A 26354-nucleotide genomic window follows, 5' to 3' on the forward strand; every position below is an offset into this window, starting at 1 on the left:
TCAGCGATGTTGTCCAGGCTCGTTACTTCTAGGGGTTGACCCAAAACCACTAATATTATGGTGGTACGATGATGGTAACTCTTTTAAAAAAATATCTACATATTACGGGTTTTATGCATAGATAGATAGATAGATAAAAAATACTTTATTGAGCACAACGGACACAAAATACAGACATAAGGACAACATATACAGAAAAGCACAACAGGCGGCCTTATTGCTCATGCAGCAACTTCTTCCAGGCAACCTTTGGGTACAGGAAACATTTTGTACAAATATAATGATAGCGGGTTAGTGCATTCTAACAAAATAAATAATTAAAAGAACTACCTACATAAAATGAGTACATTTAACCATTTATATTACACATAAATATATAAAATTAATATATGTACATATAAATATTGGCATACATGTATATATATCCCATACATATATGACTATTACAGAAAGTGCGCCTTTACTTGTCCTTTAAAGGACTCCAGCGTTGATGCCCGCCTGGGTAGGTAGCACATTCCATAGCCGGATAGATCGCACCGTAAACGACTTATCATAGAAATTAGAGGAATGGGACGGGAGTTGAAGGGAAAGGTTGTTAGAGACCGAAGGTTGCGGTCGAATGTTGAGGAGTGGAGAACGAATCGGTACTTAAGGTAGAAAGGAGTATTGGGAAGAGAGAGGACTGAGTACAGGAGGGAGAGGATGTGACAGTCTCGCCGACGGTGAATAGGCAGCCATTTAAGTTGAGAGCGGTAGTCAGAAACATGGTCAAACTTACGCAGGCCGAAAATAAACCTAATACAAAGATTCTACAGTCGCTCAAGCTTGTTCAAGAGTTCCACTGACAAATCGCGCACACAAGGTTGCCTGGAAGAAATTGCTGTTTAGCAATAAGGCCGCCTTTTTTGCTTATGTTTTATTCGTATGTTTATGTCCTTTGTATATGTTGTTGTGCAATAAAGTATTATTGATTGATTGATTGATTGAAATCGGGATAAGAGACGTCTGCATCATCCAGTATAGGTAGTAGCAGTGTCTGTGCCAAACTGATTTTGGTTCTGGTAGGCAAAAGGTTTTAAGATGTTTCAGTGAACTGTACGCAGCAAACACCCTCCTACTGACCTCGGCCACCTGTTGCTTCCACGATAAGTACCCATCAAACACAACCCCCAGATTCTTCACTGTATCATTGTAGGGAACATGGACCCCGAAGAGTATAGGAGGAAGTGTAGCAAGGTCAATTCGCGATATATATCAGTGACTACTGATGATTATTGTCTGGGTCTTAGTCGGATTGACTTTTAGCCCATGACAGCGACTCCATTCAGAAATGCACTTGAGGTCCCTGTTGGTTCTCTCAATTGCATCCGGGAGATTATTTAGGAGACTGTGTGTATATTTGTAAATCGTCGCATACAAATGATAGGAAGAAGAGAGTGGAAGAGTGATAGAATTAATGAAAATAGAGAATAGGAGTGGAGATAACACGCCACCCTTCAGAACACCAGCAGAAGTGTCACACCACGTAGAAAAGGTTTCTTCAACACGTATGCGCTGCCGGCACCCATACAGGTAGCTACGAAGCCAATCAACAACTGCCGGAGATATGTTAAGAGAATACAGCATCACCAGTAGAATATCATGGTCAACCGTATTAAACGCGTTGCTGAAATGCAGCAGCGTCAACACAGTCAGCTGCTGATTCTCCATTCCTAGCCGAATATCATCGGAAATCTTAACCAGTGCAGTAGTCGTGCTATGACCGGGGCGGAAACCAGATTAAAGGCCCAACCTTCATCGCAGCACAAATAAAAATCAATAATTGAACAAGCTGATCCCAAAAATAATACAACCGCAATGTCTTATTAGCGTGTATTTCTTACAAATGGTACAAAAAAAAAACAATGGAAACGGAAGGTCATAATATTGCCGGTAAATCTTGACACCGCGATGCAGAAAATGTAGTAATCGGTACAGCGACATCTAGCGGATTTTAAAAACAATACATTGCACCGCGTATACGCGTATGATGCGGTTAAACATTCCGCCCACCAAGGACAAATCATAAATTTTCCTTAATTCCGCCCACCATAAAAAACTTTAAAACATGAAAACACCACAAAGTCACTAATTACTTGGTGAGAAAGATTATGACCTTCATAAATAATATAAAGAACAATATAGAGTTTACTAACAATGTGGACAATGTTATTACTAAATAAAACAGAACGTAAAATAGTGAATTTTTCACTAATTCTAAAAACAAACATAAAACAATTCCAATAATATAAAACAATGTTAAAACATTTAGTTGCATCCAACACTTAGGTAACTAGATAAAGATAAAACATAAGAACTTAACTATCAAGTGACAGGCAAAAAGCACAGTTTTGAAACGGGTCGTTTAAAAAGGTGCCCCTTGCTTCTCAGAGAAACTACTCGCGTAATTCCGTCCAATCCAGCATGTTTCTCAATTATTATTCCGTACAACCACTTAGAAGGCGGCAAATCATCTTCCATGACTAATACTATATCTCCAATTTGTGGTTCATCAGGACTTTTATGATTCCACTTGTAGCGATGGTGAAATTGGGTTAGGTATTCACGCGACCAGCGTCGCCAAAAGTCCTGTGTCATTCTCTGGGTAAGTTGCCACCTTCGGAGACTACTAATATTAGAGTCCTGATAGCTAACATCTGGCGCCAACACCAGAGGTTCTCCAACTAGAAAATGGCCTGGTGTGAGTGGAGCCGGATCACCTGGCGTTTCACTAATTTTTGATATCGGTCTCGAGTTAAGGCAAGCCTCAATTTGAGACAAAATGGTTGTCAGTTCTTCGAAGGTCAAGGTGGAATTGCCGATTACACGCTTGAGGTGATATTTGGTGGATTTCACGCCGGCCTCCCATAATCCTCCAAAGTTTGGAGCGCGGGGCGGAATGAAATGCCAGTTGGTGTTGTTGTTGGCAAGTATTGAGGCAATCTCCGTGGCCAAACTCGACTTCTCCTCATTGAACAGCGATTTTAATTCGCGTGCAGAACCCACAAAGTTTGTGCCATTGTCGCTCCATAGCTCTGCACAGTGACCACGGCGAGCAACAAAACGTCTAAAGGCGGCCATGAAGCCTTGCACTGTTAGGTCGCTTACAAGCTCCAGGTGAATGGCACGCGTGGTCATACATATGAAGAGGCATATATATCCTTTATAAGAGCGGTTACCTCGTCCTTTGGAAGTTCTAATCTGGATGGGTCCTGCATAGTCAACCCCACTCTTGAAGAAAGGTCGACAAACAGTAACCCTTGATGATGGCAGTTGTCCCATGAGCTGATGCTTAACGCGAGCAGAATAACGAATACAGTGGATGCATTTCTTAACATAAGTTTTGACCAACTGTTTCGCTCCAACTATCCAAAACTTGGTACGTAAATAGTTAAGCATCAACTGGGGACCGCCATGCAAAGTCCTTTCATGAGCATTAGCGACAAGCAAATCAGTGAAATGAGATTTCTTCGGGATAACTACGGGATGCTTCATCTCTTCACTGATTTGAGCATGCATCAGCCTGCCGCCGACTCTCAAGATTCCGTCTTCGTCAACGAAAGGATTCAACGAGGTAAGTATACTTTTTTTACTAATGTTTCTTTTTTCTTTCAGGTTTTGCAGCTCTTCGTGGAAGTATTTATCTTGATTTATCTTTATACATATCTTTAAACTTTCTTGAATTTCTAAACTTTCTACCCAAGGACTAACCTTTTCTTTTCTAATTAATTTTCCAAATCTTTTGCAGAGAGCCACAACACGGATGAGTTTTCTAAATGATGAGCACCTTTCTACGAGCTCTTCAAGTGAATTTTTATCTTCACTGGTGTAAGTATTTACTAAACAAACCTTACTTTCCTTTGCTTCCAATTGTGTTTCTTTCACAACTCCCTTTTTATACTTGATTTCCTTTTCTTTCAGCCAGGATGGACCTTCTCTCCATAGTGTTTCACCTTCAAGATCTTTTGACCCACGGGACGCGCAATCTGCAGGATTATCTTTCGTCGATACATGTGACCACTGTCCAGGATCTAATGATGTTACAATTTCAGACACACGGTTTGCAACATAAGTCTTCCATCTGTTGGGTCGACTGTTCAGCCAGGCAAGAACTACAGACGAGTCCGTCCAAGCGCGAGCTTGTGATTTATCCAATCCCATTACCTTGGCAACTTCAATTAGCAACCGCGTTAACAGGACTGCTCCACACAATTCCAATCTTGGAATCGATATTTGCTTAATTGGGGCCACTTTGGTTTTCGAAGTGATCAGTGTGACATGTACGTGGCCATAATTATCTACAACTCGTAAAAAGACAACCGCAGCATAGGCATCATTAGATGCGTCGCTAAATCCGTGCAGTTCGCGAACAATATCATCGTCGCTAGTATGGATCCATCGTGGAAGTCTAAAGGTGGTAAGTTGATTCAAGTTATTTCGGTAAGTTAACCAGTCCTTCAGTAATTGAGGTGGAAGCTCATCATCCCACTCAATTCCCGATAGCCACAATTTCTGTATGAAAATCTTGGCTGAGATTATTACTGGCGCTAACCATCCAAGAGGATCAAACAACCGTGATATATCCGATAACACTCTTCTTTTAGTTACAGGTGTCTTCAGGGGTGGAAGCTGCACTGCGTACTCAAACTCGTCGGTTCGTCGGTTCCAGGTAAGTCCCAGTATTTTCATCACCGTATCTAGTTTTAGTTTCCCTTTGATTGTTTGATCTTCCATGTTTATTTCTTTTAATAATTCCTCATTATTACTACTCCATTTTTGAAGTTCTAATCCTCCTCCCTTCATTAATTCTGTCAGTTCTGTATAAATTTGTCTTCCTTCTTCTACAGATTTGCAACCCGTCATTAGATCATCCATGTAGAATTCCTTTAGAACTCTTCCAGTAGCCAACGGATAATCTTTACCATCGTCATATGCCAGTTGATGTAGACTTCGAACTGCCAAGTATGGCGCCGAAGCTGTGCCGAAGGTAACCCGCAATAATCTTAGATGTTGAATTTCTTCATTGGGATGTTTACGCCACAGAAGGCGTTGGAAGTCGACGTCTTTGTGATCTACAAGTATCTGTCGATACATCTTGACGATATCTGCTACTAAGCAGATAGGATAATCACGCCAACGCATGATGATATGACGTAGATCATTTTGAAGAGTTGGACCAACCAATAAGTCGTCGTTCAACGACACGCCATTGGACCCACGCGACGAAGCATCGAAGACAACACGGAGTTTGGTGGTATCTTTGTCCTCCCGTACTACAGGATGGTGAGGTAAGTAAACAACTTCTGGTTTATTACGCTGATCTTCGGGTATGATCTCCATGTGTCCCAATTCGAGGTATTCGTTTATAACATTCGTGTACTGTTGTTTCAGATTACTATCGTTGGCGAGTCTCTTCTCAAGCTGATGAAATCTTTTTTGGGCTATAGCTTTTGTATCGCCATCTTTACAACGAGGATCTTCGGTTTTGAATGGTAAACTAACAATATAGCGCCCAGCTCTGTCTCTTTTGGTAGTTGCTGTAAATATCTGTTCACATCTTTCTTCTTCTTCACTGAATGCAGGTTTAGCATCAGCAACTACTGGATCTGACTCCAACTCCCAAAACTTCTTCAGGAAATCGTTGTCATTGCTGTAGTGAACGTGATTGCACCTGATGGTACTGGCTGACGACTTGGATGTTTGTATAGGTCCAGATAGAATCCAACCCAGTTTGGTATTTTGGGCAACTGGTGCACCGGGTGGACCCTTGATTATACCTTCCATTAAAATCTGGCCGTATACGTCTGCTCCGAGGAGCAAATCAATTTTATTTGGATTCCCAAACGACGGATCTGCCAAAGTAATATCTGCAAACTCGGACCATAACTCAATCACGACCTTTTTTTCAGGGAGAACTGAGGTGAGCTTGGGCAGCACAAATGCTTGAATGCTACAACTAAAGTTATTGTGAAGTGACTGGATCTGAAGAGAAACCCTCGCTTTGGAGGCAATAGAGTGATCCTGTTCACTTCCCAATCCCATGATACAACTTTTGTGTTGTACTTTCTTTAGCCCGAGAAGTTGTACGGCAGATTCCGTGATGAGTGATGCTTGAGATCCCTGATCGACCAAGCATCTCAGAGTAACAAAACTATTCGTTTTGTCTTTAGCATTAACTAATGCTGTAGCGAGTAATACTTGCTCGCTTGTAGTCGCAAAACAAGTTGTGACTTGGTTTGTAGCTTCTTGCGGTGTGTCTGACACTGACGATGTTGCTACTACAACACCGTTCTCAGCTGACGCAGAAGAATCAGTTGAGTGAACTTCGTTTTTGGGGTGCAGCAGTGAGTGATGTTTCTTTTTGCATATACGACACCTAGTGGATTGACGGCATGAAAAAGCAGAGTGACCAAGAGTTAAACAATTGAAACATAAATTGTTGGATTGCACGAAATTACGTCGAACATCAGTATCGTCTTTCGCAAACTTTTTACAATTGAACAGACGATGGTTTTCGGTACAATAAACACAAGTTAATGTAGTGGTGACATGATGAACTTTTGGATTCATTTGAGTAACATTTTGTTTTTGAGGTACAGTGTTTCTTGACAGCTTTGGATCCATGAATTCTAGGGCGCGAGATCTTACATTCAAAAAAGTTTTGAATGTCTTAAGTGTGGGTAAGTCATTAGTAGACTCACTGATTTTTAATTCCCATTGCTTCCTAGATTCATTGTCCAACTTTAAACAAAGAATATAAATTACGATTACATCCCATGTGCTTACATCTATGCCTAGATTATTTAACGCATGAAGACATTCGTTTGTGTTGTCCAATAGTTCTCTTAGTGCTGCTGCAGACTCTACTGTAATGTTTTTCTGACTCATGAACTTCTTCAAAATACAGTTTGACAGGTAACGTTTATTGTCATATCTCTCTTTTAATTGTTTCCAACACTGTTCATAATTTTCATTTGTAATTGGTATATGACGCAAAAGTTGTTCGGCTTCACCAGTCAGAAGGCTCTTTAAATAGTGTAACTTTTGTACGTCCTCTAGTGCCTTGTTATTGTCCACTAAAGATACAAATAGGTCTTTGAAACTTGTCCATTCGGCGTACTTTCCTGAGAACGAAGGTATGGATATTTTGGGCAACTTCAAACTCTGTTCTTTCGCAGTGACACTCTGACCAGACTGTTTTTGTTTACAGCCATCCGCTTTTCCTTCAAGAACAGCAATTCTTTCCCTCAGCTCATATTTGTACTCCGTGTATAACTCCTCACAGTTTTGGTAAGCATCAGACGTCATATACTCGGAAGCCTTTAGTTCCTCTCTATCCGAATCCTGTACAAGTTGGGTGTGTGTTAAAGTAAATTGGCTCCATAGTTCGTTCAAAGTCTCTAATCTCGTCTTAAGATACGACTGTGAAATTAGTCGCTCTTTCGGTGATTTTTTAAAGTTTGATCTAGCCTTTTTTATTCTGTCAAATAGGTCGCTTTGAACACAGATACGTGACTCCATCTTAGTTATGTTTAAAAAATATGTTTTCTATAAGAATCGTTTGTTTCACACCACAGCACACAAGTTCCGGAGTAAGTAAACTTTCAGTATTGAAAAATATTACAAGTCCACAAATTTTATCATCCAAATTTTCTAAGTGTTTGAAGAACGTTCACAGTCTATGTAAAATCGGGCATGGATTCCCCGTCTCGTCGTTTTTTTGTAAATTATTCTAAGTCCATGCAAAGTTAACTGAATTTTTTCTAAGTTCCAAATTTTACGATAAATTGCACTAAGTTATTTCTTGATTGATTCACTACGTTATAAAAGGTAAAATGTACTCACAGTTTTATGTCACTCACTCACACTAATAAAAGTTGTCACTTTGATACCGCATCCAATGTCCACTTCAGCGCACTGGTGATCCTCGGTTGATGATGCTGGTCCTCCTGTAGTTTGCTTCCTCAGCTCCTTCCCGCCAGGGATGAAGACACCATCAGCAACAAACCGTCACTGTGTCGGCGCCGCCGTGTGGACACAAGCCGTCAAAAAATCCTATGGGCCGTATACATCCGGCTCGAAGGACCAATGAACAAGCTGATCCCAAAAATAATACAACCGCAATGTCTTATTAGCGTGTATTTCTTACAAATGGTACAAAAAAAAACAATGGAAACGGAAGGTCATAATATTGCCGGTAAATCTTGACACCGCGATGCAGAAAATGTAGTAATCGGTACAGCGACATCTAGCGGATTTTAAAAACAATACATTGCACCGCGTATACGCGTATGATGCGGTTAAACAATAATCTATCGATTGTATATGGCTTTACGTCACTTGATAGGTGATTAACATTGTGATTTAGTGCGGCAATGTGTATTATCTTGTGTCTTATTAATAAGATACCTCCTCGAATGCACTCGTACGAACACCGAATACTACATAATAAACCAAATACTTAGTCACGTCAAAAAAAAAGTTGGGGGACGGATGTGAGATTAAGGTCTGTTCATTTCGATTATTACGGTAACGTAGTTAGGTACCTGGTTACTGACGTAATCATATTTTTAGTGTTACCTACTCGAGTTTAACATAAAAAAGTATAATTAAAAAAATAAACCAACTCCAAATTATGTCTAAAAAAGTAAGAAAACATAATTTTGTTGAATACAATTTTAAATCTAAATTATCAGCGCAAGTAGTATGATTGGTTGAATAGTATGTTCCAGCATATTTCGTAGGGCATTAGCAGAGTTTACAGGTAACGAAGGTTGTTGGTTGCGCTGACAGGTAATGAAGGTATTTTGTTTCTATGCTGCATTTACTTCTGGACAAATATAGAGCGCAATGGATTAAGTTTGCTGCACACACTTTGCTGGGAAAGAGGGACACGCAACGGGCTGGGGAGCGAGACAATTTATAATTATGAAACGTCTTTTTTTACACGATGAAACATCTTTTTTTAACAGATGCATTTAACTACTCGGCCGGAGTGCGACACGTCAAAACGATACAATGGAATTTGTACAGAAATACACACGAATGACATCGTGAATAAACGCGGTCAAACGCCGTACTCTATCCTCCGGAGGCCTATATTGCTCTATGGTCGTTGTTGCGAACTCTTCGCAGATTTTATAGTCTCTTTACATGTTTTTTTTTAATATTTCTTCTTTTTTGACAACGTTGGTATCGTGGTTTTGTTTTCTCGCTTACATCTTGTTCTTGTTGGTGAAAATACAATAAAAATCTCTCTCAAGCTAAGTATTTGTTATTCATTCATATAGTAAAACACTCCACATCATAATATACATAGCTCACAGTCGTACTCAATTCGCAAATAAATCATAAAATGAGATTTTTGATCATCTTAGACTGGCTCCTATTTCTAGGGGCATTTTGTAATTTATTTTTGACTCTTTCATCTTGCCTATATTGTGTCCTTTCAGTTAGAATAGAAATAAAAATATAATTCGTCTCAGATAACAAACCCGCGCCTCAGTCCGTCTCTGTATGTAATAATCTAAAGTCAGGTAGCATTTAATCCACCCAGATCGTTTGTATAATCAAACATTTTATATACCTACTTAAACTGATTTATTTATATAAGTAAGTAATACAGTTGCCAGAAAAAGTGCAAGGTATGCGGGCGGGAACCTTATCAGTATAGATATGGTTTTCCGTTACATTAAATTAAGTATTCGTATATATATTTATAATTACTTTCGGCGATAGATAGCATATAATCTGATCTTCAGATAATGCATCAGTCAAGAAGATAGATAGATAACATCTATTTAGGTAAAAGGTTTTTTATCTCTAATTTAATTTCGAGAACCAATAAGAAAATCTATAGTTAAGTAGTAAGTACTTATTATTGTTCTTCCGCTTTAGTATAGTGCGTAAGGCACAGAACAGAAATATAGAGTGCCTACAGCCTAGTCTTCTTAACCTCTTCTTATTGTTCTTCGTGTGGATTGAGACGTGGAATACCAACCTCATCAGCCCTGGTGTCGGGGTTATTATTGAGCCGCCAAAGGCCCGTACAGCCTAGTGCGAAAGAGGCATAGCTACTTACCAAGAAATTTGCTATTCTGAGAACCACACACCATGCTTGCGCAAAGGCGTAACATGAAAATCACATTATTTACGCTCCCTTGTTTATGAATTTTCAGTATGAAAATAATCAGGTATATAATACTTATTATAATATTATGTTACCTATTTTCCTCGTAAGTGTAGTAAGTATATAAGTATAACACTATGTATCGCTTGGGCTAAACCCAACTCGTGAGAATTAAGGCCTTCGGCTTCGCCTCGGGGCCTCAGGATTCAAATTGCACACTCGCGGCCTCGTTGGTACTGGGACATTTTCTTCCCTTGATAGACTATGGCTTTCAATGAAATGCTTCGTAAGTATCTGGCTATTTGTGGGATTATTGCCTTTCCAGGTTATTGTTTCATTTATTTCAAAATTAACACCTATCTGTACCTTATTGGTGGACAAGAAAATACAAGGTGCTTATAATTTAAAATGAAATCAGTCAATCAATCTGCTGGAATCAACACCAATATGTAAATATAAGTAAGTAAAACAAAAATATCATAAACTTCAGACAATCAGTATCATTTTCCATTGTTTATCTACAGAACCCATAATTTTTATTCATTCACTGAAAATTAGTTGAATATGATTGATAGCTGTATATTATTAGCTATCTACCTAGATACGTGTTTTGATATCGCCAATGCTTGACGTAACCACGTACGTCGAGCATTGGCGAGCTAAGTAGGTGGGTAACCTATCTGTAGATATATTTCACAACTTCACAAGGTGTCCTAAAAATGTTACCAACTTACCATTTTATAATTAAAACACATAATACCGGGTTCTTACCCCGTTAATCTGGGATATGAGACTCCCGGTAACCATGTGTTTTAATTATGATAATAACCGCGTAAACGTCAAACATACTATTTTTTTTACTGTACTTCTAAGCCTATCAACGGACACATAAAAAAGCTGGAATGTATACCTACGAGTCCGGAATCATGAGCAGCATAAAATAAGAAGTAGTTGCGTGCTTCAGAAGGCATATAACATAAGCTCACAACTATATTCGCAATTGGAGTACCTACTCAGATGTACAGTATCTATACACTTTGGTACCATGTCACATTAACTTTTTTGACAAATTTAACTGTAAGTCTCACTAAATGTCAAATATGTTAGTGCGACAGAGTCCTAAAGTGGGTACATTATATTGCTCATGACTGTACATCTATTGCATCTCGCTAAGTAAACTGAGTACCCACGCTTCACCGAGCTTTTAAAAAGGTACTTAGCTAAGTAGGTAATTGCAGGACCATTTCAGAGCGGCTTATTAATGATACTGACACCAGGGTTGGCAAGGCCGAGCATTAGCCTTAGATCTCACATGACAGAAGAAGGAGACTTTTAAGCTTTTCTGCTCGGTTTTGCATGGGATGCACTTAATAAACCAGTGATATGAACTAAGAAGAACATAGAAGCGAAACATCCGTGTAATAATTATTCAATTATAGCGTTAAGAGCGAGTCCCCGAACGTCGATTCTCGCTACGGTGAGTGGTTTGACGTCGCGTTAATGTACGGTGCGTTAGTGCGTTCTCTTTATTTTACTTTTATGTCGAGCGAGTTTTGATTAATACATCTATGGTAAAAACTGTATGTAAATCTGCTTTTCATATATTCGAAAATGTTCACACTTATTAAGAAATGACACATACATACATACATATACCGCTATATCATATAATTTTAAATATCTCCTATACTTACTCAAACGTTCCCTGAAAGCGATTGGTACCTAGCAAAAATACCCTATTGTACTGCAATAAAACATTTGCTATGGTATCTTATAAACTCAGAAAAATGATGCACGGTAAGTACTAGTATTGTCTATTGATCCTACGTTAAAATTGAAATTTCTGATTTTGATAAGCAGCTGTACATGAACTGAAAATCAGCGATTTGCTCGAAAGGGCAAATATTTGCGCTGAGCTATGACCGTTTTGCGCTGCTGCATCACACATACATCACGGCGTGTGTTAAACATTTTGTATGTGGTGTGTATTGTTGCTGATTTGTATTGTATGCATGTGTGACTGTAGACCAAATAAATGATTTATCTAACATGTTCTACGTCTTGGAAAAGCACTGAGAAATCAATGCTCACTCCTTAGCATACAAAGCCAGGAAAGCTGGACATGTGTGCCGGGGGCGGAGCACTGTGTAGCGGTCTGCAGCTCTGTATGTATCACATTTTATTCCGGGATCATAAGCAGCAAGGATGTATTTTAACACCCTAGACATTTTATTGTTATAATGGAGAAAGTGTGTAAGTCGCGCGTCAGAATTCTCAGAATAGCGGTTGAAAAACTCACGTGCTCATGATTAAAATGTTTTGATGTAAGTATATAATAAGTAAAAAAGTATGTTTATTTTAATATTTTTTTCATTAAAAATAATTCCACAAAACAAATTCCTCGGTTTGTCTGTGGGAGTGGAGTTCGCTTAAAAAATAATAAATTATATTTTAAAACACTTACAGTTAACTTACAGCTAGGAGATCTTTTGCAAAGATGTTGATGTTGTGGTGTATTGTGCTGTTATACTTACTAGGTTAAACTTCGTAAAATAACGCATGCTCTAGGCGAGATGGCGCTGCGAGCGCTACTAAACGTCAAAACACGAAACGTCAAAAAATAAAACTGTGACGTCATAGAAAAATGTGACAAAATGTGACACTTACATTCATAAATAAGTAAATAGAAAAAGAAGTTGTTGCAGTTATAAGTAGGTATAATTAAATTAAGCATTCAAATATTATACATATAATATATATATTATAATACATGTGTATGTATACATATTTCATTTATACACGAACGGGATATACCTATAAGTGGTGGAAATGTTTTATCGTCGTGTCATCAACATGCCTGCATATAAGTAGTTGCATATAAAAATGTTTATTCATATCCTGATTAAAATCTGACTTCATAGTTAATTGACTTTCCTAATAATCTGATACACAGGTAGTTTAATCGGGTAGATAATCGATGAAAAACAATAGGAAACGTATAAATTATGAGCTATCTGCCAAGTGGACATTAGTTTCGGTGCAGTGCTTACAATACACGAATATATGTGATGAGAGGTAAGTGGGTTAATTAATAAACTAATTTGTGGATATCGACCACTTTTAGTTAATTAGTGCGATTAAATGTGGATTAAACACACCCAATTAAAAGTTAAGTGTTAGTAAGTTAGTATTTAGAGCGTGTATGCGGTAGTGCCCGACAAAACTTTCGATTTCGGCAAGTTTCGGTTTCGAGGTAGTTTCAGTTTCGACAGAAAATCCGCCGAAACACACAACTCACGCCCTCTCTCGTGGTATCGGAATATCGCGATGGGCAGTGCCAAAAGCCAACAACACACAACTAGCAGCCATACTTGATATTCCACGATAGGAATATCCAAGTTGAGATATCGCTTGTAAACATTAAGAAACTAACTCAGCATGAGTTGAAATAAACATGAGCTACTTATTTAAAAAATCCCACTAATGTAAAAACGAAAATAAAAATGTATTTTGTAATGTTGTTACAGGAAAAATATTTGCACTTATCTGCGCTTTAGCGCTAGCTGAAGCGGAAGTAGTGCGGCTAAATAGCAACGGATGTCCGATAGATATCACAGTTGATTCCGGATTTTATCCGAACTGCAACAGAAACATCAAGCATTACAATGCTGTTGACTACTCCGATCCAAAGCAAGCTCCGATGATATGCGCGGCGCCAGGATCCAACAGCATCTTGATCGCCCACGAACACTGCAACCAGTTCTATCAGTGCTGGAATGGAAAACCAATAGCAATGAGTTGCTATGGAGACCTCCAGTACAACCCATCTCTCGAGATCTGTGACTGGCCGGCAAGCGTCGAATGCGGCGCAAGAATAGTTCCTGAATGCGACGAAGACGGTGAAGAGACACCATCTATATGTGCGCCAGAAGACTCCAAAGACGCACTTCTACCCCATAACGAATGTAACAAATTTTACAAATGTGAAGGAGGGCATCTAATAACATATACATGTCCCGGAACCTTGCTTTACAACCCTACTGCAGGGTACTGTGATTGTGCGTGTTCTGTCGAATGCGAAGATCGCATAGTTCCTGACAACAGTGGTAACGGGTCTGACAATGGTGACACAGGTAACGGAGCGAATGGTGACACAGGCAACGGCGCTGGCAATTGTGATCCCAGTGAAGCTGGGAATATTTGCTCGAAGGAAGGCTCTAACGGTGTATTAGTCGCCAATGAACGATGCAACAAGTTCTATAAATGCGATAATGGCGTACCAGTGCCACAAAGTTGCCCAGCTGGTCTGCTGTTCAATCCAGCTAAGGATGTCTGTGACTGGCCTGACAACGTTGATTGTGGAGACAGGATCATTACAGGCAATGAAAGCGAAGAAGACAACAGTGGTAACGGTGATTCTGGCAACGGAGATTCCGGGAACGGAGACTCTGGCAATGGTGGTTCTGACAATGGTGGTTCTGGCAATGGTGACTCAGGCAACGGAGGCAACGGCGCTGGCAATTGTGATCCCAGTGAAGCTGGGAATATTTGCTCAAAGGAAGGCTCTAACGGTGTATTAGTCGCCAATGAACGATGCAACAAGTTCTATGAATGCGATAATGGCGTACCAGTGCCACAAAGTTGCCCAGCTGGTCTGCTGTTCAATCCAGCTAAGGATGTCTGTGACTGGCCTGACAACGTTGATTGTGGAGACAGGATCATTATAGGCAATGAAAGCGAAGAAGACAACAGTGGTAACGGTGATTCTGGCAACGGAGGTTCCGGCAACGGAGACTCTGGCAATGGTGGTTCTGGCAATGGTGACTCAGGCAACGGAAGCAACGGCGCTGGCAATTGTGATCCCAGTGAAGCTGCGAATATTTGCTCGAAGGAAGGCTCTAACGGTGTATTAGTCGCCAATGAACGATGCAACAAGTTCTATAAATGCGATAATGGCGTACCAGTGCCACAAAGTTGCCCAGCTGGTCTGCTGTTCAATCCAGCTAAGGATGTCTGTGACTGGCCTGACAACGTTGATTGTGGAGACAGGATCATTATAGGCAATGAAAGCGAAGAAGACAACAGTGGTAACGGTGATTCTGGCAACGGAGGTTCCGGAAACGGAGACTCTGGCAATGGTGGTTCTGACAATGGTGGTTCTGGCAATGGTGACTCTGGCAACGGAGGCAACGGCGCTGGCAATTGTGATCCCAGTGAAGCTGGGAATATTTGCTCAAAGGAAGGCTCTAACGGTGTATTAGTCGCCAATGAACGATGCAACAAGTTCTATAAATGCGATAATGGCGTACCAGTGCCACAAAGTTGCCCAACTGGTCTGCTGTTCAATCCAGCTAAGGATGTCTGTGACTGGCCTGACAACGTTGATTGTGGAGACAGGATCATTACAGACAATGAAAGCGAAGAAGACAACAGTGGTAACGGTGATTCTGGCAGCGGTGGTTCCGGAAACGGAGACTCTGACAACGGTGGTTCCGGCAATGGAGACTCTGGCAACGGCGGATCTGGCACCTGCAACTGCAATCCCGGTGAAGCTGCATCTATCTGTTCAAACCTAAAAGCGGAAGGAGTATTCGTCGCTAACGAAAACTGCAATCAGTTCTACGTATGTGTTGGAGGTAAAAATGTTGTTATGACCTGCCCAAGCGGCCTTCTGTATAATCCGTATAGTGAAAAATGTGACTGGCCTGATAATGTTGACTGTGGCGACAGAATCGCTCCCGGAGATGGTGGTTCTGACAGTGGTGATAACGGCGACTCTGGCAACGGAGATTCCGGCAACGGAGATTCCGGCAATGGTGGTTCAGACAACGGAGGCAACGGTGCTGGCAATTGTGATCCAAGTGAGGCCGAGAATATATGCGCAAAGAAGGGATCTGACGGCGTATTAGTCGCCAATGAACAGTGCAACAAGTTCTACAAATGCGATAATGGTGTACCAACGCCACAGAGGTGCCCAGCTGGTCTCCTCTTCAATCCCGCTAAGGACGTATGTGACTGGCCTGACAACGTTGATTGTGGAGACAGGATCATTATTGACAATGAAAGCGAAGAAGACAACAACGGTGATAATGGCAATGGCGACTCTGGCAACGGAGATTCTGGAAACGGTGGTTCTGGCAACGGAGATTCTGGCAACAGTGGTTCAGACAACGGAGGCAACGGTGCTGGCAATTGTGATCCAAGTGAGGCCGGGAATATTTGCGCAAATAAGGGATCTGACGGTGTATTAATCGCCAATGAACAGTGCAACAAGTTCTACAAATGCGATAATGGTGTACCAACGCCACAGAGGTGCCCATCTGGTCTCCTCTTCAATCCCGCTAAGGACGTATGTGACTGGCCTGACAACGTTGATTGTGGAGACAGGATCATTACTGACAATGAAAGCGAAGAAGACAACAACGGTGATAACGGCAATGGTGACTCTGGCAACGGAGATTCTGGAAACGGAGGTTCTGGCAACGGAGATTCTGGCAACGGAGACTCTGGCAACGGCGGATCTGGCACCTGCAACTGCAATCCCGGTGAAGCTGCATCTATCTGTTCAAACCTTAAAGCGGAAGGAGTATTCGTCGCTAACAAAAACTGCAATCAGTTCTACGTATGTGTTGGAGGTAAAAATGTTGTTATGACCTGCCCAAGCGGCCTTCTGTATAATCCGTATAGTGAAAAATGTGACTGGCCTGATAATGTTGACTGTGGCGACAGAATCGCTCCCGGAGATGGTGGTTCTGACAGTGGTGATAACGGCGACTCTGGCAACGGAGATTCGGACAACGGAGATTCCGGCAACGGTGGTTCAGACAACGGAGGCAACGGTGCTGGCAATTGTGATCCAAGTGAGGCCGGGAATATTTGCGCAAAGAAGGGATCTGACGGCGTATTAGTCGCCAATGAACAGTGCAACAAGTTCTACAAATGCGATAATGGTGTACCAACGCCACAGAGGTGCCCAGCTGGTCTCCTCTTCAATCCCGCTAAGGACGTATGTGACTGGCCTGACAACGTTGATTGTGGAGACAGGATCATTATTGACAATGAAAGCGAAGAAGACAACAACGGTGATAATGGCAATGGCGACTCTGGCAACGGAGATTCTGGAAACGGTGGTTCTGGCAACGGAGATTCTGGCAACAGTGGTTCAGACAACGGAGGCAACGGTGCTGGCAATTGTGATCCAAGTGAGGCCGGGAATATTTGCGCAAATAAGGGATCTGACGGTGTATTAATCGCCAATGAACAGTGCAACAAGTTCTACAAATGCGATAATGGTGTACCAACGCCACAGAGGTGCCCATCTGGTCTCCTCTTCAATCCCGCTAAGGACGTATGTGACTGGCCTGACAACGTTGATTGTGGAGACAGGATCATTACTGACAATGAAAGCGAAGAAGACAACAACGGTGATAACGGCAATGGTGACTCTGGCAACGGAGATTCTGGAAACGGAGGTTCTGGCAACGGAGATTCTGGCATCGGAGACTCTGGCAACGGCGGATCTGGCACCTGCAACTGCAATCCCGGTGAAGCTGCATCTATCTGTTCAAACCTTAAAGCGGAAGGAGTATTCGTCGCTAACGAAAACTGCAATCAGTTCTACGTATGTGTTGGAGGTAAAAATGTTGTTATGACCTGCCCAAGCGGCCTTCTGTATAATCCGTATAGTGAACAATGTGACTGGCCTGATAATGTTGACTGTGGCGACAGAATCGCTCCCGGAGATGGTGGTTCTGACAATGGTGATAACGGCGACTCTGGCAATGGAGATTCCGGCAACGGAGATTCTGGCAATGGTGGTTCAGACAACGGAGGCAACGGTGCTGGCAATTGTGATCCAAGTGAGGCCGGGAATATTTGCGCAAAGAAGGGATCTGACGGCGTATTAGTCGCCAATGAACAGTGCAACAAGTTCTACAAATGCGATAATGGTGTACCAACGCCACAGAGGTGCCCAGCTGGTCTCCTATTCAATCCCGCTAAGGACGTATGTGACTGGCCTGACAAGGTTGATTGTGGAGACAGGATCATTATTGACAATGAAAGCGAAGAAGACCACAACGGTGATAATGACAATGGCGACTCTGGCAACGGAGATTCTGAAAACGGAGGTTCTGGCAACGGAGATTCCGGCAATGGTGGTTCAGACAACGGAGGCAACGGTGCTGGCAATTGTGATCCAAGTGAGGCCGGGAATATTTGCGCAAATAAGGGATCTGACGGTGTATTAATCGCCAATGAACAGTGTAACAAGTTCTACAAATGCGATAATGGTGTACCAACGCCACAGAGGTGCCCAGCTGGTCTCCTCTTCAATCCCGCTAAGGACGTATGTGACTGGCCTGACAACGTTGATTGTGGAGACAGGATCATTACTGACAATGAAAGCGAAGAAGACAACAACGGTGATAATGGCAATGGCGACTCTGGCAACGGAGATTCTGGAAACGGAGGTTCTGGCAACGGAGACTCTGGCAACGGAGACTCTGGCAACGGCGGATCTGGCACCTGCAACTGCAATCCCGGTGAAGCTGCATCTATCTGCTCAAACCTAAAAGCGGAAGGAGTATTCGTCGCTAACGAAAACTGCAATCAGTTCTACGTATGTGTTGGAGGTAAAAATGTTGTTATGACCTGCCCAAGCGGCCTTCTGTATAATCCGTATAGTGAACAATGTGACTGGCCCAAAAATGTCATCTGTGGCGATAGAATCGCTCCCGGAGATGGTGGTTCTGACAATGGGGATAACGGCGACTCTGGCAACGGAAATTCTGGCAACGGAGGTTCTGGCAACGGAGGTTCTGGCAACGGAGACTCTGGCAACGGAGACTCTGGCGACGGCGGATCTGGCACCTGCAATTGCAATCCCGGTGAAGCTGCATCTATCTGTTCAAACCTTAAAGCGGAAGGAGTATTCGTCGCTAACGAAAACTGCAATCAGTTCTACGTATGTGTTGGAGGTAAAAATGTTGTTATGACCTGCCCAAGCGGCCTTCTGTATAATCCGTATAGTGAACAATGTGACTGGCCCAACAATGTCGACTGTGGCGACAGAATCGCTCCTGGAGATGGTGGTTCTGACAATGGGGATAACGGCGACTCTGGCAACGGAGATTCGGACAACGGAGATTCCGGCAACGGTGGTTCAGACAACGGAGGCAACGGTGCTGGCAATTGTGATCCAAGTGAGGCCGGGAATATTTGCGCAAAGAAGGGATCTGACGGCGTATTAGTCGCCAATGAACAGTGCAACAAGTTCTACAAATGCGATAATGGTGTACCAACGCCACAGAGGTGCCCAGCTGGTCTCCTATTCAATCCCGCTAAGGACGTATGTGACTGGCCTGACACCGTTGATTGTGGAGACAGGATCATTATTGACAATGAAAGCGAAGAAGACAACAAAGATGATAATGGCAATGGCGAGTCTGGCAACGGAGATTCTGGTAACGGCGATTCTGGCGACGGCGACTCTGGTAACGGAGACTCTGGCACATGCAATTGCAACCCTAATGAAGCATCAGCTATTTGTTCTGGACCTGGTTCCGAAGGAACTTTGGTCGCGCACGAAAATTGTCACCAATTTTATATCTGTTTAGGAGGTACCAACGTGACTCTTGACTGTCCCAGTGGTCTTTTATATAACCCAAATAAAATTATATGTGACTGGCCCGAGTCAGTGGACTGCGGCGAAAGGGTCGTACCTGGAGCTATGACTGAAGTCGAGGAAGAAGAGAAAGAGCTTTCTAGTTATGATTACGCTGTAGCAATGTGCGCCCTTGAAGGCTCTGCGGGCAAAACGTATCCTCATGAGGATTGTAACAGATACTACTTGTGCACTAACAGCCAGCCTGTGGTGTACCGCTGCGGTACGACACTGCTGTATGACCTCTCCAGGCAGCGATGCTTCTGGCAAGAGAACGTGAACTGCGGAGACAGAACAACGACACATGCAACATCCTTTAACAAGCACTTGGAAGGACGTCAACGTCTCAGAAACTTGTAATTTCTTTAGGTACTTATTAATTCATATTTGTAATATGTATTTATGATGAATAAATCACTAATAAATTTTATTGTAAAATTGTAACATATTCTATTCGACAAATAATATACCTTTTTCTATTCAATCTCTGATGTATTATTTAATTACTCTAACCATTTTACGAGTAGTATCAAAATTCTTAAACCCTATCTATCATACCGTATGACACATTTAAGTAGCATGATTTACTTACTTACTTACTTATATTTTTATATGCTTACCCTTCTCACCACTCTTAAACACTCCACGGACCGGTTGCACTAGTTGAACCGTAGTCAACAATCCTATTATAGTTCTGATAAATGTAAAAAGTTTAAGTACTTAAAGATAATACGTAAATTCTGTGATAATTCTTATCAAACTTAACAAACATTATCCTACATAATAGTGCTACTACAAAACATACCAAAGTTGTTTAATCTTCTTAGATGCTCTTAGCAGAAGCCTATTATACCTACTTATTTGAATTTATATAATTACTTACTGCGATTAAAGACGTAGAACAAGTCGTTTTTCGCAAATAACGTGGTACCAGTAGATGCACCACTAATGTCGGTAAGGTATCGCAAATCGCAAATAGAAGTGTGCTCAGCAAGTTGTACCGCGCACTCGGCGTAGTCACTGCAGTCAGCGTGGATCGCACTTAAAACGACTCGGGTTTATACTTCTTTTCGGTCTTTCTTTATCTAGAAAAATACTAATACTTACTACGTTCCATGATTTTTACAGTTAACAGCTTCCAATTAAACAGGACGCATTACACCAATACGGACTCTGCGACAGGCTAAGAGCACAAGATAATGCGCTCATGCAATCGAAAGCTTTCGCTACATTGAAGAAGAGCGCTCCCGTAGCGACAGGCATTTTGTAGTTTCAGTCTACTAGAATATGTTCAACAATACGGCGCACTTGTTGAACGCAGGAGTGTCTGATTCCAGCCTCCGGCCAAATAGTTAATGCCATTTGCGCCAAATGTACAATAAGTCACGTCAAAAATAAAGTCTGGTTTTAATACCAAACTGGTTCGAGAGAATAAAACTTTTGGATTAGACATAGTCCCGTATTCTAGCAAATATGATCCGCTCATAAATCTTTCCGATGGTGTACAGGAGACTTATGGGGCGGTAACTCGAAGGCTCGTTTTTCCAGGCTTTTATACCAATTATAAAATAATTGCTTCTTTCCTCAGCTGTGGAAAGATGTAGTTGTTCATAGCATGGCGACGTTAAATATTAACGTTAGTAAGCAGATCAGGGGAGCACCGAAGTTTTTAAGGACACGAGTTGTGATAGCTACTGAGCCAGGGGCTTTTAGAGTATGAAATCTTTTGCTGATACCTAGTACCTCTTCCTCAGTAACCTGCGGAAGAGCAGAATCCGTGGGAGGTACAGAGGCTTTACGATGAAGTTCAGAGTTCACCGTCGAGAGGCGCCTTCGATCGAAAGGGAGAATGCTGGGCGAGCATTGAGCGTCTTTTTGTTATAAAATATTAATAGTCCTCGCCATGAAAGAAGTCCACAGATTTTAATGAAACTAATTGACAAGTCATAATAATTCTACAGAATGTGCAACAGTGGCGCCGCGGCCGCGGTACTTATTATTGTAATAGTACCTACGTATCTAATTTAACATCCGGTGATCCTACCACCAGAAGATCGCTGATGAGGTTCTACCCTGAGAATATGCCCTAGAGAATAGTGCCCTAGAGGCACAGCGACCGGAAGTGGGAGGTGATAATGTTGACAGCAACATAATCGTCTCGCCTCTATCTGGTATGTGAAATGCTGACCAACTGCAAACTAATACCATTTTTATTGCAAATAAATGATTATGATTATGGTAACCACACCATCTCACTGCCAGCTACTATGTCTAGGATGATAAACAGGTGAATGCATTTTACGTTTTCTAGTAGGTAAGTAAATAAGGAAAAAGGAAATAGAACATATACTTATAGGAATTATAATTTATTTACAGTTTTTAAGAGGTATTGTCTTTATACCACGAGTTTTTACATGGTAATCTAGTCTTTAGTAATTTATCACATAATATTCGGGATTTGATCGCACGTCACGTTTGCATTTATAGACTAGAACAGCATATTGTATCTTTACTAGCCCAGGTTTACGCAAACGGAGTCGCGGGTAACGCCTAGTTTAGGATATTATTCTAGTGTTATTTGGGGAAGAACTGTGCTCGGGCTCCGGAGTGTTTGTTGGCGGAGACAACGCAGCCAGCGTCGGCGGGCCAGTCACATACCTGGAAACAACGACGACGATTACAACAATGTTTAATTTTGACTCATTAAATACCAAGACAGTGGCATAGGTAGGTATCGTCGAAACCACGTAAGCGCCTATTTGAAAAACCACTTTCTGAAGTGATTTTCTTCAACGAAACCTCTTTTTTCGATTAATTTTCGAAATTTCTTTCAATTAATTTCAATGCGGGTAAAAATTTAAACTCACATTTTTATTCGTACTAAAACTAGCTTGTCTTTTACGAGGTTTTGTTAAAAACAGTCACACCAGAATGCGATTTTAAAAGCGCTTATGTGGCACTAATAATGTAAGAACTTACATAATATATGTATAATAAGGTGACAAGTAGAGAAAATTAAAATGAAGCCAACGATAAGTTATTTACTGAAATCGTAACAAAAACTTTGAGCTACCCGCCAAACAATCACTATCATCATTCCGATCACATGATTCTGAGTTGATATTAAATAGAATTTTCCGATGCAAAAGTATAGAACCGGAAATTCCACTCGATATCAACTCAGATGGTCTGAATCATCCTCCTCAGTAAGTATTCGTTATTGTGTCCTTGTATGTATTGTACCTACTTGTACGGGGGCTCATTATTCTGAGTTAATATCAGGTGGAATTTTCTATCGCAAAAGTCTAGAATTGAAAATAAGTACTTACTTACTTAATAAAAACAAACATAAAAAGCCAGGAAATTTACAACGGAAAATTCCACTTAATATTAACTCAGGATCATGGTCTAAATCATCTCCCTCAGTATTGGTTACGATGTCACTAACATCCTGTATGTTACGGCCACAGCTTGCATGGTACAAGGAAACGGCGACGCGCTAGATCATATTTCTGTATTTACTTACAAAAGTAATGAGGGAGTTTTCTACGTTCACCAAAAACAATATAGATGGCGTTGTACAGCTTTATCGTGATAATTACCTATTTTCTCATTACTCGGGTGAGTACATAATTATTTCAAAATACAATGTAATGGCAGAAGAATATATAAAAATCATTGCTGCTTGATATTTGGATCACATTGTGTATAGAATCACACTTATACTGCCTTTCTTAATTTAAATCAGAATAATAATGGAAAGAAGATGTAATTGGGCCGTGTACTACGTTCAAGATCCGATTACTAAATAAAGACAGATCTAGAACTAACGAAAAACAGTTTCTTTTTTCTATTTAACTTATTTACTGAATTTCAATCAAGAAAAACGTACTTAATAATAAGTTCGACATTTTATCACGTTTTTCTATGACGTCACACTGTGGTATTTCATACAAATTTTGTGTTTTGACGTTAAGTAAAAAGTAACTGAATTGACTAGTTGGATATCTGTTATCCATGAAATTAAAGGTTAAATAAAAGAAAATATGTACAGCGCCATCTATATTGTTTCTGAGGAACATAGCCTGGAAAGTCCCTCTTTGACACCCGTCCCTATGTGTTCCCGGTGCCGCTTTGTATGCAGCAAGCTTGAGATTATTAAAAAAGTATGTCTCACCTGGATCACCCTATTGAAGTGCAGAGTACTGGGGCACTCGCGTGGGACCAGCTCGCCCCAAACGCAGTAGTAGAACTTATTGCAGTCTTCCTCATTTGGCAGCAGCCAGTGGACGTGTGGATCTACTGGACAACCGTTCTCAAGGAATTCCGAATCTTCGCTGCCATTTTCCTCAGATTCAGGAGCAGCAGTAGTAGGTTCAGCTGTAATTGGTGCAGCAGTAGTTGTAGTGTTAGTTTCAGACGCAGCAGTGGTCGTTGCCTCAGTAGTAGTTACAGGCTGTGCAGTAGTGTTCGGTTTAATGCTTGGTGCCGCAGTAGTGGTCGGTTCAGGGGTCGGAACAGGGTTTAAAGGGTCGTTCCTGCCTGAACAGTCAACGTTGTAGGGCCAGTCGCACTGCCAGTTTTTCAGGTTAAATTGGAGGCCAGACGGGCAAGACTGTTCGATGGGCTCGCCGAAGGTGCACTTGTAGAATTTGTCACAGTCCTCGTGCCGCAACAACATTTCAATGTTCCAGTTCTGCTGCTGTTCAGCAGGACATTGGTTCTCAGCGGCAACGGCCGCTACGAGCAGCAATACGGCAATAAAACCTACAAATACAATATGAATTTTAAATTATTTTCCGATTAATATATAATTAACGCAGTCTTTTCGGCAGGTCCTTACTGAAAACAATAATTTAATTTTAAGTACTATTGACTTTTTTGGGTTTTAGATAATAAGTATCTAAAGACGAAAATTAATTTAAATTAGCAATAATTTGTTGATCAATTTCACTACGGGGGGCTTGTCAATCGACTCTGCAGTGATGACCATCAAAAAACATCTTATATCGAAATTTACCAACAGCAACTAATTTGATATTGGTAATCTCAGCAGCGAGTATTTAATTTCATTATTTAATTTTGTAAGTATACCTAACTCTCTTTTGATTTAATTAGGTTCTATATGTGGAAGCTTGTAATTGGCCTCATTCTAGCTCATGTTTGTACGTATTTATTTAAGGTTCCGTGCTGTTAGCTTTCCTCAATAAATAAATAAAAGCCACATCGATGAATTGCTTCAATGTGGCCTTTTTAACCCCCGAGTAGTAATAATTAGTGCTGGATTGAAGAAGCCAAGGGGATAATTAAGTAAATAAAGTTGACAAGACTAACCTTGCATGTCGTCCTTATGGTCACAATGAACGCCAATTTCAACTTTCAGATATGTTTTATAGTCCTTCTTATTATATCTACTTCTGGAATCTAGAGTATTATACGTAGATAAAACAATTCTATCAATGTATTAGGCACTACTGCCGTAATTGTTGATAGGCTGCTATACACGTCACCTTTAATAAGATAAGAATTATAACGTGGTTGATAACTTCTTGGAAAGGTACTCGCTCTTGAAGATAATTGAAAATATATTAATACTTACATACTTACTCATAATGTCATCATGGTAGGCACGCAACATTTGAAATCAAAACCATTTAACACATAAACATAGAATAAGGAATAATACTACAGCATAAACTCACATAACACAAGCTCAGAGTAAATCCATCACAAGATTCATCCACGGCTCACAGAGCTTTCTGTTAGACCAACGTGATATTTCCTTGTTTAGCCGAAACCATTTATTATGTAAGTATGAATTAAATAAATAAACACACATACATAGACAATGAGATGAAACATATATATATATATATATATATATATATATATATATATATATATATATATATATATATATATATATATAAGTACATAAATTCACGCCAAAATTCCACCGGGGTAGCAGATAATTGGATTTGCTTCGATCCTGACACACTTCTCTTGTACACGCACCAAAACAGACAAAACAAACAACTTTATTCAGAAAAATTCCTTTCATCAATCAAATTACAAATAAACTTATATGTTTACATGCATAGATACCATACATATTTATACTCGTATGTACCTGTACCACAACAATAAATACCTACAGAGATATTTATTTAATACGATAACTTTACCTATTGTGAAAACTCGATGCATTGTTTTTGTTTCAGAAATTTAACATCGTAAAGGATGTTATGGTCCTTATTTTCTTTTGAATAGTGTCTCTATTTATATTTGGCATACTAGCGATGTTGTAGTGAAGTAGGTCGATGAGCGGAATGGCCCCGTTGGGCCTGTTCCTACTGCGAGCGATATAACGATTCAGTTGTGATTAAAATAAGCCTTGCCCCCTGTTAATTTTTTTACAGATAATGCGCCGGGAGATAGAGCCAAATCACATCATACACCTACACATCTACACCTTGCTACACTCATTCACACACACACACACACACACACTACACCTGCTTG

General features: G+C 40.8%; 3 protein-coding genes across 3 annotated transcripts; 1 reads left to right on the forward strand and 2 right to left on the reverse strand.

The window, feature by feature from the left end:
- Nucleotides 1-3956: 3956 nt before the first annotated feature.
- Nucleotides 3957-7347, reverse strand: LOC126370805 (uncharacterized). Its single transcript, XM_050015829.1, has 3 exons — nucleotides 7090-7347; nucleotides 4582-6159; nucleotides 3957-4070 (listed from the first exon to the last, which is right to left on the reverse strand). The coding sequence occupies exons 1-3, from the start codon at nucleotides 7345-7347 to the stop codon at nucleotides 3957-3959; spliced, it is 1950 nt and encodes a 649-aa protein (XP_049871786.1).
- Nucleotides 7348-13192: 5845 nt separating this feature from the next.
- LOC126370646 (uncharacterized PE-PGRS family protein PE_PGRS54-like) lies at nucleotides 13193-20316 on the forward strand. The gene is made up of 2 exons (XM_050015605.1): nucleotides 13193-13243; nucleotides 13696-20316. The coding sequence occupies exons 1-2, from the start codon at nucleotides 13237-13239 to the stop codon at nucleotides 20190-20192; spliced, it is 6504 nt and encodes a 2167-aa protein (XP_049871562.1). The 5' UTR covers nucleotides 13193-13236; the 3' UTR covers nucleotides 20193-20316.
- Nucleotides 20317-22179: 1863 nt separating this feature from the next.
- LOC126370738 (peritrophin-1-like) lies at nucleotides 22180-25319 on the reverse strand. The gene is made up of 3 exons (XM_050015771.1): nucleotides 25167-25319; nucleotides 24010-24599; nucleotides 22180-22490 (listed from the first exon to the last, which is right to left on the reverse strand). Exons 1-3 carry the CDS (start codon nucleotides 25171-25173, stop codon nucleotides 22407-22409), a joined length of 681 nt encoding a protein of 226 aa, XP_049871728.1. The 5' UTR covers nucleotides 25174-25319; the 3' UTR covers nucleotides 22180-22406.
- Between the last annotated feature and the right edge of the window lie 1035 nt (nucleotides 25320-26354).

Source organism: Pectinophora gossypiella, chromosome 11 (assembly GCF_024362695.1).
Source record: "Pectinophora gossypiella chromosome 11, ilPecGoss1.1, whole genome shotgun sequence".
Classification (NCBI taxonomy): Eukaryota; Metazoa; Arthropoda; class Insecta; order Lepidoptera; family Gelechiidae; genus Pectinophora; species Pectinophora gossypiella.